Raw genomic sequence first — 17444 nt, 5'->3', positions numbered from 1 at the left:
AGTTATCTTTGTGGGGGGTTGTGTGCAGACTTGAGGTTAATTTTTTTTAATCCATTTTGGAGTAAAGCTGTAACATAAAATGCGGGGAAAATTGATTTGTGAAAACTTCCTGGATTCATTGTACAAAAATAGAAAAGATATATAAGGAGAATATCTCTCTTTTGCAATAATGACAGAAGCTGCTGGGTGTTACCTGTGAAAAGCTTTGCCAAGTCACCAAATATTTGTGAGGTCAGAGATCGACTCCCATTCTGTTCTACTTCATTCCAAAAGTGTTTCATGGGGCGGTTAAGTCAAGTTTCCCACACCAAACTCATCAAGCGTGCATTTATGTACCTTGCTTGCTTTGTGCACTGGCAGTCACACTGAAACTCAAAAAGGGGATTCCCTAAGCCAATGCCACAAAATTACACCCATATGTTTTGAGAGTCAGGTGAAGCACCGATGAATAAATTTAAGATATGCCTTGATTTTCTTTGTGAAGCTTCTAATATTACAAGATTGTGACAAACATCCCAGAAAACTGCATCGACAATGACAAAAGGCTCAAAACACACGGCTTGCACTGAATTCAACCGAAGGATGTAAAATAAATTGTATTGCTTTGCAGGAGTGTAAAAAGCTTACATTTATATGTTTGAAGCGGGCTTTACAATAAAGCTGAGTGACTTACAGTAAAAGACAGGTATAAGTACAGGCTTTCATATTTTGTTGTAAGAGGGTGGCAAAGTTTTGACCAATATGAAGTGTCTCAAATGCAACATTAAAATACAATGTAGCACATCTTATTTCAGATGGGTTGAAGATTAAAAGGTATGTACACAGAGTAATTGAAACAAAAAATATTTGAAAATCATCCAACAAATAGAAACCTAGTGTGGAAAAAAATAAATTAAATGTCCAAAAAAAGAAAAAAAAAATTGTGTACAATGTGACATTTGTGGAAGAATATGGAACTAATTAACTACAATGAGTAAATAAGACATGATATGGCATGGTACAGACTAGAAAAGACATTGGCCAACTTCATCACTGGACAATTGTATTAGAAGTACCAGCACTGAGCATTAACAAGCTTATTCCCACCATGCATGGAAGAAAATTGGCTATGAGTCTTTCCATTGACAAAACAGGTTCAATTACACACATCTAAATCGCTGGAAATATTGTTGGAGCTGTATATTTATAAGAATTTACATTAAACGTGTTTGGATCATTCTTCTGAGCTGGTCAGCCTACATTCATGTTCATTTGCTCCAAAGCAAGGCGATGGCTTTGCAGATGCCCACGTCGTTGTAATTGAAGTAGCAAAGCCCTGCGAATGTGACCGTCGACAGGAGGAAGAGACCGGCATTGGCTATCTTGATCTTGGTGTCCCCGTGAACATAATCTGTCAACACCTGCCCTATACCCCTATGACACAAAAATATGAAAAGGGGAGTGTAGAACTGTACATGAAAAGTAATTGAATCTCATTTACTTTATTATATAGGATTGAGCCATTGCTACTGTAGTTGTTCACATGACATTCATACAGCATGTGCAAATTCACACTCAAAGCACTCTTCACAGTGGTCCTGTGATTGACTGGAAACCAGTGCAGACTGCATACCTGAACAGGATGTGGTTAAAGAAAATGCAAAATAACATCTCTACTAGCTACCGCAATTACACACTTGTTCTATTTTCCATTTGTGTATGAGAATGCATACACAAAGGGGAAAAACAAATAAATCAGATGATGTCCATTGGGATACATTGTGATCATCTCCAACCTCGTATTCTAGATCTTTACATCTGGCCCCAAACCTCCCATTGGATTACTTTTAATATTATGGTATATGTCACAATGTTAGGCTTAGACAATTTGGGGGGGGGACTCTATTGTTGGAGAGCCTAAACTCTCTTATTGTCAATCAAGATGACACCTCTGCCATCGAAGTTGATGAGTTTCATTGGGTTCACTCAGTGCCAACATTCTTTGGAGCTTGAAGTTGTATAATCCTATCAGGCACAGACGACTTGCAAGAAACTTTCTAAGTGTTCATGTTACACCTCATTGCACCATTGCCGCCACAAGATGATATCAGGACATTTGTCTCACTGGTTCTCGTCAAAAAGGACAAAATTTGACCTCCTAAAATACCCACCTGGCCTGAAAGCCTTAGCTTGGGAGGATTTATCACCACTCATGACTGGGATTTGTGGCCTGCACCTGCCAGGTTGTCTAGTCTTCGCTGTAACTGATGGACCAGCACATTTGCTCCGACGCTAAACTCAATCCACCTTTATGGGTCTGGAACCAGCCGGAACTAACCAAGAGTTGACTGATTTCTGCTGACAACTGTGCGGCGAGTGTCTGGGTTTTCCTTTTCTATGTTTGCTTGGGCGAGCTTTGCTGACTAGACCTGAGCAAGGTCCAAGAATGCATTCAATGTTCTCAATTTTGGAGTTCAGCATGAGGCCAAATATAAGCCAGGACTAAAATATGACCAATAAACACCTGCCTCAATTGTAGGGGATGTGTATTAGGCCTGCAACTAATGATTCTTTTAAGAATCGATCAATTTGTTGCTCAATCAGATTAAAAAAAACAACTTCCATCCCTTTATTCAAAAACGGGACATTTCAAATAGACAGTACAGAAAATGCACAAACAATTTGATTATGATTCGCTCACTGCTTTGGTCTGTAAAATGTCAAAAACAAATTGTCAAAAATGTTGACGGATTATCTGTTGAGTCAAAATGTTCAAACATCTGCTTTTACCCTGGAAAACAACTGTCTGCTTTCATGCATTTCACTACAGAAATCAGAATATTTATTGTTAAGAGGCTGACATTCTAATGATTTGAACAATTTAAAATTTTTAAGTCTCAACGATGACTCGATTATGGTAGACTGGACAATAAACGTGTATCAATCTGCTACCATTCACAGTCATACAACTGAATAGTCATGGCTTCTTGCAAATATGTCAGCATTGAGTTAAATTAAACAGAATGTGTGAATGTGAGTGTGAATGGTTGTCGGTCTGTATGTGCCCTGCAACCGACTGCCGACCCGAAGTCTGCTGGGATAGGCTCCAGCTAATCCCTGAATTTGAACAAGATAAGCTATCTAGAATATGGACTGATGGATAGACTGCAAGAAAGAGCCAGAAGCCGGACTTTGTCATCCACATGAGATGTTGCAGACTGTATTGACCCTGGCGTTGTCTGTTTTTCACTCTCGCTCTCACTCTTAGCTGGGGGATGAAGAACAGAGGAAGCCTCCCTTCTTGGACTGGAATGTCTCCTCAGTTCAGTCATTTGTGCCTGTTCTTCAGGTGCCTCTCCATCTGTTGACTGACTAGTCAGTCTCCTCAAAGTCAAAATCAGTGTTATCTTTCACTTTTTAGACATTCTCCTATCTCTGGTTCAACTTCAGTACTCTCTTCATAAGACATTCTGCAATATATCCAATATAATCTAAAGTGTTGCACTGAGGTGACTGGTCATTTATTTTAACATAACACCACTTTTGTTCGCTGCTGCCGTTGGGCACAAGCACGTCTTCGTGCACGTTCTTGGTTGGTTTTAGCCGCTTCTTCCTTGGTTGTCACCACTTTCTTCTTCGGGGTCGGCGGACTGTAGGCATCGAAACGGGGAACCGAATTTTTTTCATTTGAACGATCCTGGGAGAACCGTATTGTTAGTCCGTGTTCCAATCGGTTCTCGATGCCCAACCCTATTCTCACTCCTCCCTCTATTCATGCTTGATGGACAGCAGGCTTTTCAAGTTTAGTTGTTGTTGTTGTTTTTTTTTGCCCCACCCTGATCTTGCTGATGCTGCTGCTCGAACCCGCTTCACTGGCTGTGGTGAAGCTTCATCAGTTTGCTCCACAAGCATTGCTTTCCATTCTTCCTCTATGATAACAAAACTGTTAAATCTTGTGTCCAAGAAGGTTAAAGACAATATTATAATATATTGTTAAAGACAATATCCAACAATGTGCCGTGGCTGCACTTTAAGCACAGGTGCTAAAAACGTGGTATCATTTCGACAACGAGGTACTGAGATACTTTTCTCGTACTGGTTAACCATGCAATCTTATAGTAAATGCCTAAAATGTAGTCAAATGCCCATCCCTAGGCATCATTTAGGCTAGTTATTAAAATGTGTTTGCGTGAGTGTTGGTATATCAGTGGTGGTTTAATATTTGATTCCCATCCCCAATTACAGTGGGGGCAAATAAAGTATTTCGCCAGCCACCAAATGTGCAAGTTCTCCCACTGAAAAAGATGAGAAAGGCCTGTAATTTTCTTCATAGGTATACCTCACCTAACTTGTCATGTTTGGAGGGGGGGAAAATGCCGAGTTGCATCCAAAGAACACCATACCTACTGTGAAGCATGGGGGTGGAAACATCCTGCTTTGGGGCTGTTTTTCTGCAAAGGGACCAGGATGACTGATGTGTAAAGGAAAGAATGAATGGGGCCATGTATTATGAGATTTTGAGTAAAAACCTCCTTCCATCAGCAAGGGCACTGAAGATTAAATGTGGCTGGGTCTTTCAGCATGACAATGATCCCAAACACACCACCCGGCCAAGGAAGGAGTGGCTTCGCAAGAAGCATTTCAAGGGCCTGGAGTGGCCTAGCCAGTCTCCAGATCTCAACCCCATAGAAAATCTTTGGAGGGAGTTAAAAGCCTGTGTTGTCCAGCGACAGCCCCAAAACATCACTGCTCTCGAGGTGATCTGCATGGAGGAATGGGCCAAAATACCAGCAACCGTGTGTGAAAACCTTGAAAGACTTCCAGAAAACATTTGACCTCTGTCATTGCCAACAAAGGGTATATAACAAAGTATTGAGATGAACTTTTGTTGTTGACCAAATACTTATTTTCCACAATAATATGTTAATAAATTCTTTAAAAATCAGACAGTGATTTTCTGGATTTTTATTCCTCATTTTGTCTCTCATAGGTGAGGTATACCTATGATGAAAATTACGGGCCTCTCTCATCTTTTTAAGTGGGAGAAGTTGCACAATGGGTGGTTGACTAAATACTTTTTTGCCACGCTGTATCAACCTTTGATTGCCCAGCTCAGTGCAGCTTACCAGTGTCCATGTAGGGTGAGTGCAGCAGCCAGAGAGTAATCTATTGCAGGGCCGGGGTGAAAATAGGCAGCAGGCCCCATGGCCAGCAGCAGGATGCTCAACACTCGCTCAGCTGTCCAGTGCAGAGAGGCGGCTTTGGAGCCAGAGCTCGCTTTAAAATAAAAGAAACATGCATTGTATTTAATTGTACTAAATTTAAATAAGACAACTTGGATAACTTGGACACAGCCACATAGAATCATGGGGGTTGCAATGAGGCAAAATATATCCCTAACAACTGTAGAAAACTTGATAAAGGGGTACTCGGTTTACAACGGTCCCTACATACGACATTTTGAAGTTACGAACTACGAGCAGCACATGAATACGGCTCACTTAGTTACTGCCATAATTGCTGTTTTACATTTCATGTATATTAATGGCCTCAATGTTTTTCATACATTTACAGTGGATATAAAAAATACACACACCCTGTTCAAATGCCACATTTCATGATGTTAAAAAAAACAACAAAAATAAAACCAAAGAAAAATGCATCCAAACTAATCAGGAGAAGCTTCATCATGCAACAAAACAATAAATGACCCAACTGCCAACAAAGCAAAAGACTTCATCAGGGGGAAAAATTGGAAGGTCTTCGACTGACCAAGTCAATCACCGGACCTTAACCCAATAGAGCATTACCTCCTGAAGGGGAGACTGAAGGGAGAAACCCCCAGAAACAAACAAGAACTGAAAGAGGCTGCAATAAAGGCCTGGAAAAGCATTTCAAATGAAGAATGCAACAGTCTGGTGAAGTCAATGGGTCGCAGGCTTGATGCAGTTATTGCAAGTAAGGGTTATGCCACCAAATACGAATTGTTATTCACATAAAGTTAATTTAAACATCTGTTCCAATACTTTTGCTCACTTGAAAAGTGGGAGCCTTCAAACAGAAGGTGCTCTGCTCTGAGTTGTTTAACACATGTAGATGTAAATACCATGAAATAAAAGCGGGAATTCTGAACTTTTGTCTCATATTCATCTTTTGAGCTGAAACCCAAATGTCTTCGGTATACGACATAAACAATGGAATTGATCTTGCCGTTCCAATACTGTTGGAGGGGACTGAATGCAACCACATTATCTTGTTTTTGTTTTTTTAATTCCCCTCTCAACATTTTTTTCCCCCCTCCATTGAGTGATACAGTTTATAGATCCCATTATTGATAGACAAAGTGTTGAAATGATTTATCTTGGTCTAATTTATGATATCACAAACGCCTGACATTTGAACGGGGAAGTCTCGATGTTTTATATCCACTGTACATGTAATGAATAACGAAGCAGCACTTTATGTGTGCAAGTGTTCGCTGATTGCGGTGGCGTGATAATGTGTTGGGTAGAAAATAAAAATCTGATAATATTAACTAACTAAAAGCGGGACATATCTTAGCAGCTACCACTCATCACAGTGGTCTATATTTTCCTGCTCATACAAACTGCCGACTCCTGGGCCAATTACAAATGTCCACCCCTGAACCAACAGCATTTGTATACAAACCATTTAGACCTTGGGATGCATGAATCCTTGCAGTGAGCAGGTAAGTCTGCTCCTGGTGTTTGTTTGGGATGACCAATGGCCTTGCCAGCAAGGTGCTTTGATAGAACAGAGCTGGGGGGGGAAACAAAAGAATACATCATGTTTAATAAACAATATTAAAAACAGGATAGTTTGAACACAAATCTACACTGTTCCAGATTTTTATTATTTTACGATTTCCCAAAACTAAAAATTAAATGGCATTATCACACCAGTATATAAACGTACTTCAGAATTATCAGTTATTGCTCTAATAGTGCAAGTATGTGCATATCCACCATTGAATGGCTGTCGAAAGTGGTCACTCAATGAGCCACACTTATAATTATGCATTTTGAATAGTAAAGATTGTTATTAAAGTTTGAAACTCTGATTCAACAAAAAATGTTGCATGTAAAATCTCGACCCCCATTGACTTTGGATTAAAAGGTTGGCCATAATTTAATGTATTTTCACCGATTTTAAAGTCATAACTTACTTAATATCGCACGTAAATCAATTCAACTTGAAAAATGTATGCACATACCTAAATATTGTGAATAATTTCCTTCTATAACCCTAATTCCAATGAAGTTGGGACGTTGTGTTAAACATAAAAACAGAATACAATGATTTGCAAATCATGTTCAACCTATATTTAATCGAATACACTACAAAGACAAGATATTTAATGTTCAAACTGATCAACTTTATTGTTTCTAGCAAATAATCATTAACTTAGAATGTTATGGCTGCAACGTGTTCCAAAAATGCTGGGACAGATGTCAAAAAAGACTGAGAAAGTTGAGGAATGCTCATCAAACACCTGTTTGGAACATCCCACAGGTGAACAGGCTAATTGGGAACAGGTGGGTGCCACGATTGGGTATAAAAGGAGCTTCGCTGAATTGCTCTGTCATTCACAAGCAAAGATGGGCTGAGGTTCACCTCTTTGTGAACAAGTACGTGAGAAAATAGTCGAACAGTTTAAGGACAATGTTCCTCAACGTACAATTGCAAGGAATTTAGGGATTTCATCATCTACGGTCCATAATATCATCAAAAGGTTCAGAGAATCTGGAGAAATCACCGCATGTAAGCGGCAAGGCCGAAAACCAACATTGAATGCCCGTGACTTTCGGTCCCTCAGGCAGCACTGCATCAAAAAACCGACATCAATGTGTAAAGGATGTCACCACATGGGCTCAGAAACACTTCAGAAAACCAATGTCAGTAAATACAGTTCGGCACCATATCCGTAAGTGCAACTTGAAATTCTACTATGCAAAGCAAAAGCCATTTATCAACAACACCCAGAAACGCCGCCGGCTTCTCTGGGCCCGACTGATGAAAAGTGGAAAAGTGTTCTGTGGTCCAACGAGTCCAAAAGGAAATTGTGGACATCGTATCCTCCGGGCCAAAGAGGAAAAGAACCATCCGGACTGTTAAGGACGCAAAGTTCAAAAGGCAGCATCTGTGACGGTATGGGGCTGTGTTAGTGCCAATGGCATGGGTAACTTACACCTCTGTGAAGGCACCATTCATGCTGAAAGGTACATACAGGTTTTGGAGAAACATATGCTGCCATCCAAGCAACGTCTTTTTCATGGACGCCCCTGCTTATTTCAGCAAGACAATGCCAAACCACATTCTGCACGTGTTACAACAGCGTGGCTTCGTAGTAAAAGAGTTCGGTACTAGACTGGCCTGCCTGCAGTCCAGACCTGTCTCCCATTAAAAATGGGTGGCGCATTATGAAGCGTAAAATACGAAAACGGGGACCCCGGACTGTTGAACAGCTGAAGCTGTACATCAAGCAAGAAAGGGAAAGATTTCCACCTACAAAGCTTCAACAATTAGTGTCCTCAGTTCCCAAAGGTTTATTGAATGTTTATTTGAAACGTGTTGCAGCCATAAAATTCTAAGTTAATGATTATTTGCTAAAAACAACGTTTATCAGTTTGAACATTAAATATAGTCTTTGTAGTGCATTCAATTAAATATAGGTCGAACATGATTTGCAAATCATTGTATTCTGTTTTTATTTATGTTTAACACAACGTCCCAACTTCATTGGAATTGTATACCCTGTACAGGACTACTGCTAGTTGTTCAGACCCTCAAAATTAAACACTTTATCAAACGTTTAATTACTCAGATTCTCGAAATCTCAGCCGGATTGAGAACTGAATGTTGACATATAAAAACGAGGCTTATGATAATGATTAATTTATGCAAACCTGACAATCGAGTTGGAAAATGGCACTGTCAGTTTTACTGGGGAGTCGCCTACATAATCACTATGTTCCTCTAGAAACGGATTACTTATAATCGTTTATTAGCTAAACAGCGAAGAAAACTGCCTTTTGGAGTGATTCAAATACGAAAAAAAAAGCTTGCTTAAAGTCATGACCATCAAAACAGCGCCAAAAAGACAGTAAAAAGGCATGAACATGCCAGATGTGCCTAAATCCAAAACAGACAAAATGGTTACGAAACAAAATAGTATTCTTACGCTGAACTCCTCTGCGACAAACAGAACTCAACCGGACGATAGCCGCCATGATGATCAACCGACCAAGGTCACCACATCTTACCCGGAAGTTGTTGTTGAATCTTCAGGATACAAAGATAATGTACGTGAAACGAGAGAATAAATGTAACGTCAACTCCCGCTTTTCCACGACAAATTATGACAGCCAATGTAGTTATTATTGATTACAAATTACAAATTATTGATTGTATGTACGTAAAAAAGCAAGCATTGTTTATTTTTTTGAATGTGTTTCTGAAAACACCCCCCATATACACAATTAAACGTCGCGTTGCTTTTCCAGCACGGTTTCCTCCTGAATCCTTTCACGCTTTTTGATTGCGTCACTCGTACTTTACAAACGTGAGCGTCCCATAAATTGTGTTTCCGCGGTTGTCGACCCGAACGGTTACGAAGCAGAGGTCGCACGCACGCGCAGCCCGTAATACGGAAGGTCACGTTACCTCGGTTGCTCAAAACCGTCTATGCTGAAAAGCAGCAGTACTGTCTCCTTTTAAGAAGCGTAATGGACGGTTTTGATCATCTCAGTGTGTCGGAGAAAGCGGAAGCGACAGAGCTCCAGCGACTGATCGCCATCGAGCAGCAGAAGGCGCAGTTCCAGGCCCAGGTTTGTACCCCAAGGTTTGTGGACCCAGTGTGCAGCCTTCTTACGGGAATGAAACCACACGGGCTGCATTGAAATGGTGGCTGACAACTATAACGTGAAACAAGTAGCAATTCTTGTTGGTACGGTCCCACTGACGTAGCTGATGTAAACTTTAAACGGACATTGTTCATTGTTTATTTTAGGAAGGTCAGTACTTTATAGAGTCGTGTTGATGCAGAAACAATAATGATCATCCCCTTGCAATTACATTTTCAACAGAACTGGCAGTATTTATATTATATATATATATATATATATATATATGTGTGTGTGTGTGTGTGTGTTACTAATGGGCCGTTACCCTAAAAATACTGGCATTTAATTTCCCCATTCTCGCCACCCATTCAGTCCACACTCAACACTGTGTATAGCGGGGATGGGGTGCTGCTGACTTCAATTCGTGACGTTGTGAGTCGGTGGGGAGAATACTTCGAAGACCTCAATTCCACCAACACGCCTTCCCATGAGGAAGCAGAGTCTGGGTTCTCTGAGGCGGGTTCTCCTATCTCTGCGGTTGAGGTCACAGAGGTGGTTAAAAAGCTCCTCGGTGGCAAGGCCCCGTGGGTGGATGAGATTCGCCCGGAGTTCCTACAGGCTCTGGATGTTATGGGGCTGTCCTGGTTGACACGCCTCTGCAACATCGTGTGGACATCGGGCACAGTGCCTCTGGATTGGCAGACTGGGATGGTGGTCCCCTTTTTTAAGAAGGGGTCCACCGGAAGGTGTGTTCCAATTACACTCCTCAGCCTCCCTGGTAACGTCTATTCAGGGGTGCTGGAGAGGGAGGGTCCATCGGGAAGACGAATCTCAGATGCAGGAGGAGCAGTGTGGTTTTTGTCCTGGCTGTGGAACAGTGGACCAGCTCTCCACCCTCAGCAGGGTCTTCGAGGGTGCATGGGAGTTCTCCTAACCAATCTACATGTGTTTTGTGTAGTTGGAGAATGCGTTCGAACGTGTCCCTCAGGGAGTCCTGTGGGGGATGCATCGGGAGTATGGGGTACCAAACCCCCTGATATGGGCTGTTCGCTCCCTGTACGACCGGTGTCAGAGCTTGGTCCGCATTGCCGGCAGTAAGTCAGACTTGTTTCCGGTGAAAGTTGGACTCTGCCGTTTGAGCTGTGGATCGTGACCGAAAGAACAAGATCCCGGATACAAGCGGCCGAAATGAGTTTCCTCCGCAGGGTGTCCGGGCTCTCCCTTAGAGATAGGGTGAGAAGCTCAGTTATCCAGGAGGATCTCAGAGTAGAGTCACTGGTCCTCCACATTGAAGTGGCTGGGGCAGATGAGGTGGCTGGGACATCTGATTCGGATGCCTCCCTGGTGGGAATGCCACAGGATCCCCCCGGAAGAGCTGAATGAAGTAGCTGTGGAGAGGAAAGTCTGGGCGTCCCTGCTAAAGCTACTGCCCCCGCGACCCGACCTCTGATAAGCGGTAGAAAATTGATGGATGGATGGATGGATGGATGGCCATCGTTAGCTTGCTAACTGCACGCTGGAGTGGTAAATGGGCCTTGTTATGGAAGCTAAGCCGAGATAACGCACAACTGAGCAGCATAGCCAAACGAAATGATGTCACTTTGTCCTTATATAGTGGGGGAGGGAACTGGCGCGAGAAAGTATACACCCTAGCCCCTTGACGTCACGGGGCTGTGTTTTAGTCCCGCCCACAAAATCAGGAAAATTCAAACAGTGAAAAAGATGCTTCAGCTGTATCCTAACAATTCAGCACTATATTATTATAAGTCTTTCTATATGTTTTCAGAACTTCAAAGATATTTATGTATTTTAATTTCCATATGTTTTCAGCACTTCAAAGATATTTATGTATTTTTAAACAAAACACTGATATCTGCATAGAGTCTCTTTAATCTTTTGAGCAGAGCATGTCCAAACAGGTCCCTCTGCTGGTCACTTAATATTACAGTTGATTTACTGTATATTACAGCACACCAACATCACAGCCGACACTGCATTGTGACTATTGTGCACACGTACATCGCGATGGGGATGCTAAAAAAAAAATATCGTGCAGCCCTAATCCATGCCCATCATTGTACTTATTTCAGGTGCACAACTTCACAGATGTGTGCTGGGACAAGTGTGTGGACAGTCCAGGGACGAAATTAGACTACAGGACAGAGACTTGCCTTGTGAGTTGTGTGGAGCGGTTCATCGACACCACCTTGGCCATCACCAACCGCTTCACTCAGATGGTGCAGAAAGGCACTCATTGACTGATGGACTTGACATAGCCCTTTGCTGGATTCTGTTAGCATATGAATAAAATGTTTTTATTACTAACATGTTTGTGAGGACAGTATCGCTCCTATGATCTGCTGTCAGGCGTGTTGCTAGCAACCAGCAGCAATGAGCATTTCATGTTTGAATGCAGTGGTCATTGAATTTGGACAAAAGTAAACTGGCTGATATTGGAAGTGACCGGATCTTGTCTGGGTTCATTAAAAACACTTTTTAATGAATGTGCTTGTGGAATGTATTTCCCTCTACAAATCAAATGCACGTTAGGTACATAACCACTCAAATGAAATACCAGAGCTGCGTTCAAAAGTCTGCTTTTACAATCATTTAACAAGATGGCGTAGAACTACATTGCATCATCACAGTTATGGTTGTGATGAACATCAATCTGCGATAAGGTAGATATAGTAAGTATTTCAAGTATTGAAAAAATTTCAAGTCATTCTGTTTAGCTGTTGCAGTAGTCCAAACTACAGCTAGTGCAATTCTATTTTTAAAGTACTACCCAGCATAAGTCAGAATTTATCATTGTTGTATCTGTAAAGGGATAATTTTTGATACAGCTCTATAAATGGATGTTTTTTTAGTGCAAATGTACCTTGAAGAGACTAGTGAAGATGATTAACTTTCAATTACTGTATTTCACCTGAAATGATAAAACTGCATTCTGAAGATTGCACTGAACACAACTTGTGACTTCAACACAAAACCCCCACAGCAAAATGCTTCAAACCTTTATTTGCTCCCAAAAAATGCAAACTAGTTTGTTAAATACTAATTTTACCTTGTAATTTTAAATTTTACTTGAAGTATTTGAGGTACAGTATCATTACGCCAAAATGTTTGCTTCAATGTCACATAAATACAATGAATGCATCATGGTCAAGAGACAGACGCCTCACATTTACACCTAAGGGCATCATGACATCAAATGTAGCCAGTTAGGCATCATTTCAGTCTTATGCCTTTGCACTTTGAAGTCAATTCAATGTAATAAACATACTTATTGACCCTGAAGGTGTTTTATCATTTGTACGCCCTATACAATACTACAGAGTTGTTATAAAACAGTTTTTATGACACTCAATTTGAATTGAGATGCATACTATGCATTGTAAAGAAGTACAATGTACCAAATCAAAACACGAGTATTAAAAGCCCATCATCTGGGACATTTAATTTACATACATTTTAACAAATGATTCTCGGCCTGAAGTATTCCAGGTGACTGAATTCCCAGATTTCTGGAATAGAAAGTTGAGGCAAACTGTAGTCATTGTAACAATTGTTGAGGCAAACTGTAGTCATTGTAACAAAAGTGATTACTGGTGTACAGTATTTAAATAGGCATAAACTTAGGCTAGTGTATGAAAAATTAAATATTACAACTTTATGTACCTATAAAATACATCTAACTGAAATGTAAACTGTGTCTGGTGTTTCAATGACCTTATTTATTTATTTACAATAGGCTTAAATTGTGAGGCTATTAATATTTTTGGCAGCTCTGAGAGCAGATTTCATGGAAGTTTCTATCCAGCCATGAGGTAAGGCGGTGTGTTCCCCTGCAAAGTGCACACGTCCCTCACTCTGGAATAGTTCTGTGGCATAAAGGCCCTGGTAGGGTGTGAACAGGGCAAAGGCTCCCAGGCTGTAGGGGTCCAAGCCCCACTTCTTCACCAGTCCGCCAGTATATAGAGACCTGATATCGTCTCCATGGATCTTTACCAAGTCGTCCAGGACCACAGCCATCAGCTCTTCTTCGCTCACACCTTGAAAGAGGGTGGAATCATCAGAGCAAGTATAAGATGCGAGCAGGACTCCTGCGTCTGTTCCGGGGAAACTGTGACTGGGGTAATAAATAAAGCGAGACGGTCGGTCTGTGATGCTCTTCCCTCCCCTGATACCCTCTTTTTCCCAAAAGCGCTCTCTAAAGCTCAGAATCACTTTGGTGGAGCTTGCGTAGTGAACTGAACGCAGGGCTTCCATTTTGTCCCCAGAAAGCGGTGGCTGGAAGTCAATGAAGAGGGTAGACTTGGCTGTGGCTGTAACCAGGGCATGGTCTACCGTCAGGTTGGTCAGGGAACTTGGAGTACGCCGGTGCTGGTATGTCACTGTCACATTTCTGCCTCCTGATTGGTCGATGAGTTTGACTTTGGAGTTGAGAAGGGTTGTGGCATTTAATGCCCCGTAGAGAGCCGTTGTTAGGTGGTCAAAGCCATCGGTCACTTCAAAGTACCTGGAAAAGCATTCAGAGTAACACAAATGATTTGCAACGTCCTGCTGAATCCTATCATTGGTTTCTATATAACATTTCCTACAGTGGATATAAAAAGTCTACACACTCCTGTTCAAATGCCAGGTTTTTGTGAGATTGAAAAAAAAATTACACTATGATCAAACATATCAAAACGTTTTCCACCATTAATGTGACCTGTAACCTGTACATCTCAAAATGTTTTGAAATGATTTATCTGAACTCTCTCTCTTTTTTTTTTAAACCACATAAACCTGGCATTTGAACAGGACTTTTTACGTCCACTTGCATGAAATGTGGCAGATGTTGCTCAAATGATAAATTTAATTATTCCGAATCTGCAACTTTGTCTTTGGGTTTGTGTGTGTGTGTGTGTGCATGCGTGACAGACAAACTAAACCACTAAAAAGCACCCCTTACAAACTTTTGCAATGTTTGTAAACAATAGGTGCCAGGGTACGGCGCCTAGATAGTTGCAGGTGGCAGAAAGTGATTGACTACCACGAACTTGAACTGAAAACGATCGAATTATAATGATGATATACAGTAAATATAGCAGTATATTTTATGTTTAAAATATAAAACATTGCATAAAATATTACTCATTGTATATAAAATATGTTCTTACTCAGTGTTGTCATTGATGTCGAACTGAACGTACAACATCTCTAGCATGGATGTGTAAAAGAGGCTGTTTTCATTCAGGATGGCTCCAATCATCTGCAACGCACCACGACTCAGATTGCCCTCTTTCACCAAGTATTCCTATTGACAAACAATAATAATAATAATCATTTAATTCTTTCTGTCTTTGGTCAGAGTCAACCTTGACGAGCCTCGTCAACCAATACAGTACATATTCCTTACTTTGACTGTGTAGGAATCATATTTGTCCAACATTGCACCGCAACCACTTGTCTGAAGATCATCTCTCACCTGCACATTGGTTTCAACATTTAGTGCATAAACACTCATTCTCATCACAATGTGACGATGTAAAAAATGAGTAAAAATGATATAATTGAAAGTACACTATTATAGCAGGATGTGTGAGTGTTCATAGTTGGCTGTTTTAATGTGTCAGCCCTGTGATGGACTGGTGACCTACAGTCATTCTTAATCAGGTTGGGGAGGCTCCAGCTACACTAACACCCTGCAGAGGATACGCTCCACAGAAAATTGAGAGATGGAATGATTCCAATTGAGCACGGAATATCTACAAACCTTCCACAGAGTTTCACTGAAGAGCTGCGCAGCTGACTTCCCCCTCTCTCCCTCATCCAGCGTGTAGTTAAGCACATCATGGTTGTTCACCACTGCAAAGTTTTTATGAAGGTTTCCATTTAGCAAAAAGTAGGTGTTCATGTCATTTTGGATAAAATGGTTCAAGGGAATTTCTAATTTGGAGGCAAAGGAGAGCAGGATCCTGTGGAAAATACAGCATGTTATTGCAAAAAAAAAAAAAAATAGGAGGCAATGTAAATATATACGTGAACAGAAATTACATTTTATTAAATGCATGCAGGAGACACAGGCAAATAGTGTCACTTGATTTCAAGTCCAACAATAATTACTTTAACCTAGTGTGTTTGTTGAGTGCAAAGCAGCTCGTTGATAATTGATAATGCTGTGCAAATACTGTACATATTTAATGATAGGATCCAACTGCCTCAAATCATCCTTTCACCCATTGGCGGTACTGATTGTCCTGATAAGGAGCCTCACACTTTGAAATTTGAGTCATTAGCCATATTGTGGGGAGAACATGCCGACTGAACAAAAAAGGGCCTGAGAATCTCTCGACTGTGAGGCAGGCGTTCTAACCATTACCAACTGTGCTGTTGCCTCACATCATTGAGCTACAGTTCAGAAAATTTGGGACATAGGTGACAGAGAGCTTCAAATGTGTTCCTTGTTTTCAGCTGTACTTAAAACAATAAAGTCCCAGTGTCTGGGAAGTTTCAATCACCAATTTATAATGAGCTACAAAGAGGTAATAATAATATTAATGGCAACATAATTGCAAGCAAATGCTGAATACCTGTAATGTCGATGTCAACTGAGTGCATAGGACCAGAAACCCCCATGCAGAAAGCTAAAATAGTGTCAAGAGTCACTCCACTCACTTATGAAAGCTGGGGATCCGCATGGCGCCCACCTCTGCATACCAGCCTTCCCTTGTGTTCCTAAAGGTCTCAACGCGTCCTCCAATACGGTGACTGGCTTCTATGATGGTCACCTTGTTGTGTATCAGATCACATTATCAGTCTTCTCACGTTTTCATGACGCACGAGAGCTTTTAGACAAAACGAAGCGGAGTTACTTCACCTTATGGCCGGCATCTTCCAAAAACCTGGCTGCGGTGAGTCCAGCGACGCCACCCCCAATAATTGCTACGTGTTGAGGTTTCTTTGTGGTAGGGAGTCCTTTATCAACAATATCTAGAAGCTCACTGTAGTCGGTGTCTTGAAGGCATTCATACAGGGGGTCTCCAGTGATCCCGCTCACTACAAACACCACAACCCCCACTAGAACTAAAGGAACTGGAAGAGGCAAAGAACATTTTAAATAACGCAGTGATAAATGCAGGCACAAAAATAAAAGCACTTAAAAAAAAAAAATATATATATATATATATATATATATATATATATATAAAATGACTGTACTGTTCTGTACTGTTTATTCATGATAAAATCCATCTTAAGCGACGTATTTTTCCATTATTAAGCAGCTTAATACTTACACAGTTTGCACAGTGACATGTGAGTGATCATCTTGACAAAAGAACTCCATAGTCTGGACTTTCCTGTTGTGTGGATACTGTCAGAGGAAAATGAAGCCTATAGAGACAAGGATATCATTAGTTTAGAGGTAATGAAGACATGTTAAATGATGTTAATTTCAAAAGTTGTCCTTGAAATTCAGACACACAAAACAAACTTGGTATCAAGACAAATGAGCCTTTAGATTTGCCTTTTACTTACCTTCAACAAAGGTAACGTCTCACAAGTCATCTGCCTATTCATGACGGAGGAAGGTGCAAGTGTCCCTGCTGAGCT

The 17444-nt window shown here is 41.0% G+C and overlaps 3 protein-coding genes across 3 annotated transcripts; 1 reads left to right on the top strand and 2 right to left on the bottom strand.

The window, feature by feature from the left end:
• Positions 1 to 560: 560 nt before the first annotated feature.
• sdhdb (succinate dehydrogenase complex, subunit D, integral membrane protein b) lies at positions 561 to 9264 on the bottom strand. The gene is made up of 4 exons (XM_061682058.1): positions 9182 to 9264; positions 6649 to 6759; positions 5106 to 5256; positions 561 to 1413 (listed from the first exon to the last, which is right to left on the bottom strand). The coding sequence occupies exons 1-4, from the start codon at positions 9228 to 9230 to the stop codon at positions 1248 to 1250; spliced, it is 477 nt and encodes a 158-aa protein (XP_061538042.1). The 5' UTR covers positions 9231 to 9264; the 3' UTR covers positions 561 to 1247.
• A 276-nt stretch (positions 9265 to 9540) lies between these two features.
• On the top strand, positions 9541 to 12301 carry timm8b (translocase of inner mitochondrial membrane 8 homolog B (yeast)). The gene is made up of 2 exons (XM_061682060.1): positions 9541 to 9827; positions 11933 to 12301. The coding sequence occupies exons 1-2, from the start codon at positions 9726 to 9728 to the stop codon at positions 12098 to 12100; spliced, it is 270 nt and encodes an 89-aa protein (XP_061538044.1). The 5' UTR covers positions 9541 to 9725; the 3' UTR covers positions 12101 to 12301.
• Positions 12302 to 13598: 1297 nt separating this feature from the next.
• Positions 13599 to 17210, bottom strand: il4i1 (interleukin 4 induced 1). The gene is made up of 7 exons (XM_061682057.1): positions 17129 to 17210; positions 16711 to 16925; positions 16509 to 16621; positions 15607 to 15808; positions 15250 to 15318; positions 15011 to 15147; positions 13599 to 14364 (listed from the first exon to the last, which is right to left on the bottom strand). The coding sequence occupies exons 1-7, from the start codon at positions 17157 to 17159 to the stop codon at positions 13599 to 13601; spliced, it is 1533 nt and encodes a 510-aa protein (XP_061538041.1). The 5' UTR covers positions 17160 to 17210.
• Between the last annotated feature and the right edge of the window lie 234 nt (positions 17211 to 17444).

The sequence above is a fragment of the Phycodurus eques genome, chromosome 7 (genome assembly GCF_024500275.1).
Source record: "Phycodurus eques isolate BA_2022a chromosome 7, UOR_Pequ_1.1, whole genome shotgun sequence".
Classification (NCBI taxonomy): domain Eukaryota; kingdom Metazoa; phylum Chordata; class Actinopteri; order Syngnathiformes; family Syngnathidae; genus Phycodurus; species Phycodurus eques.
This window is presented reverse-complemented; position numbering and strand designations above follow the sequence as displayed.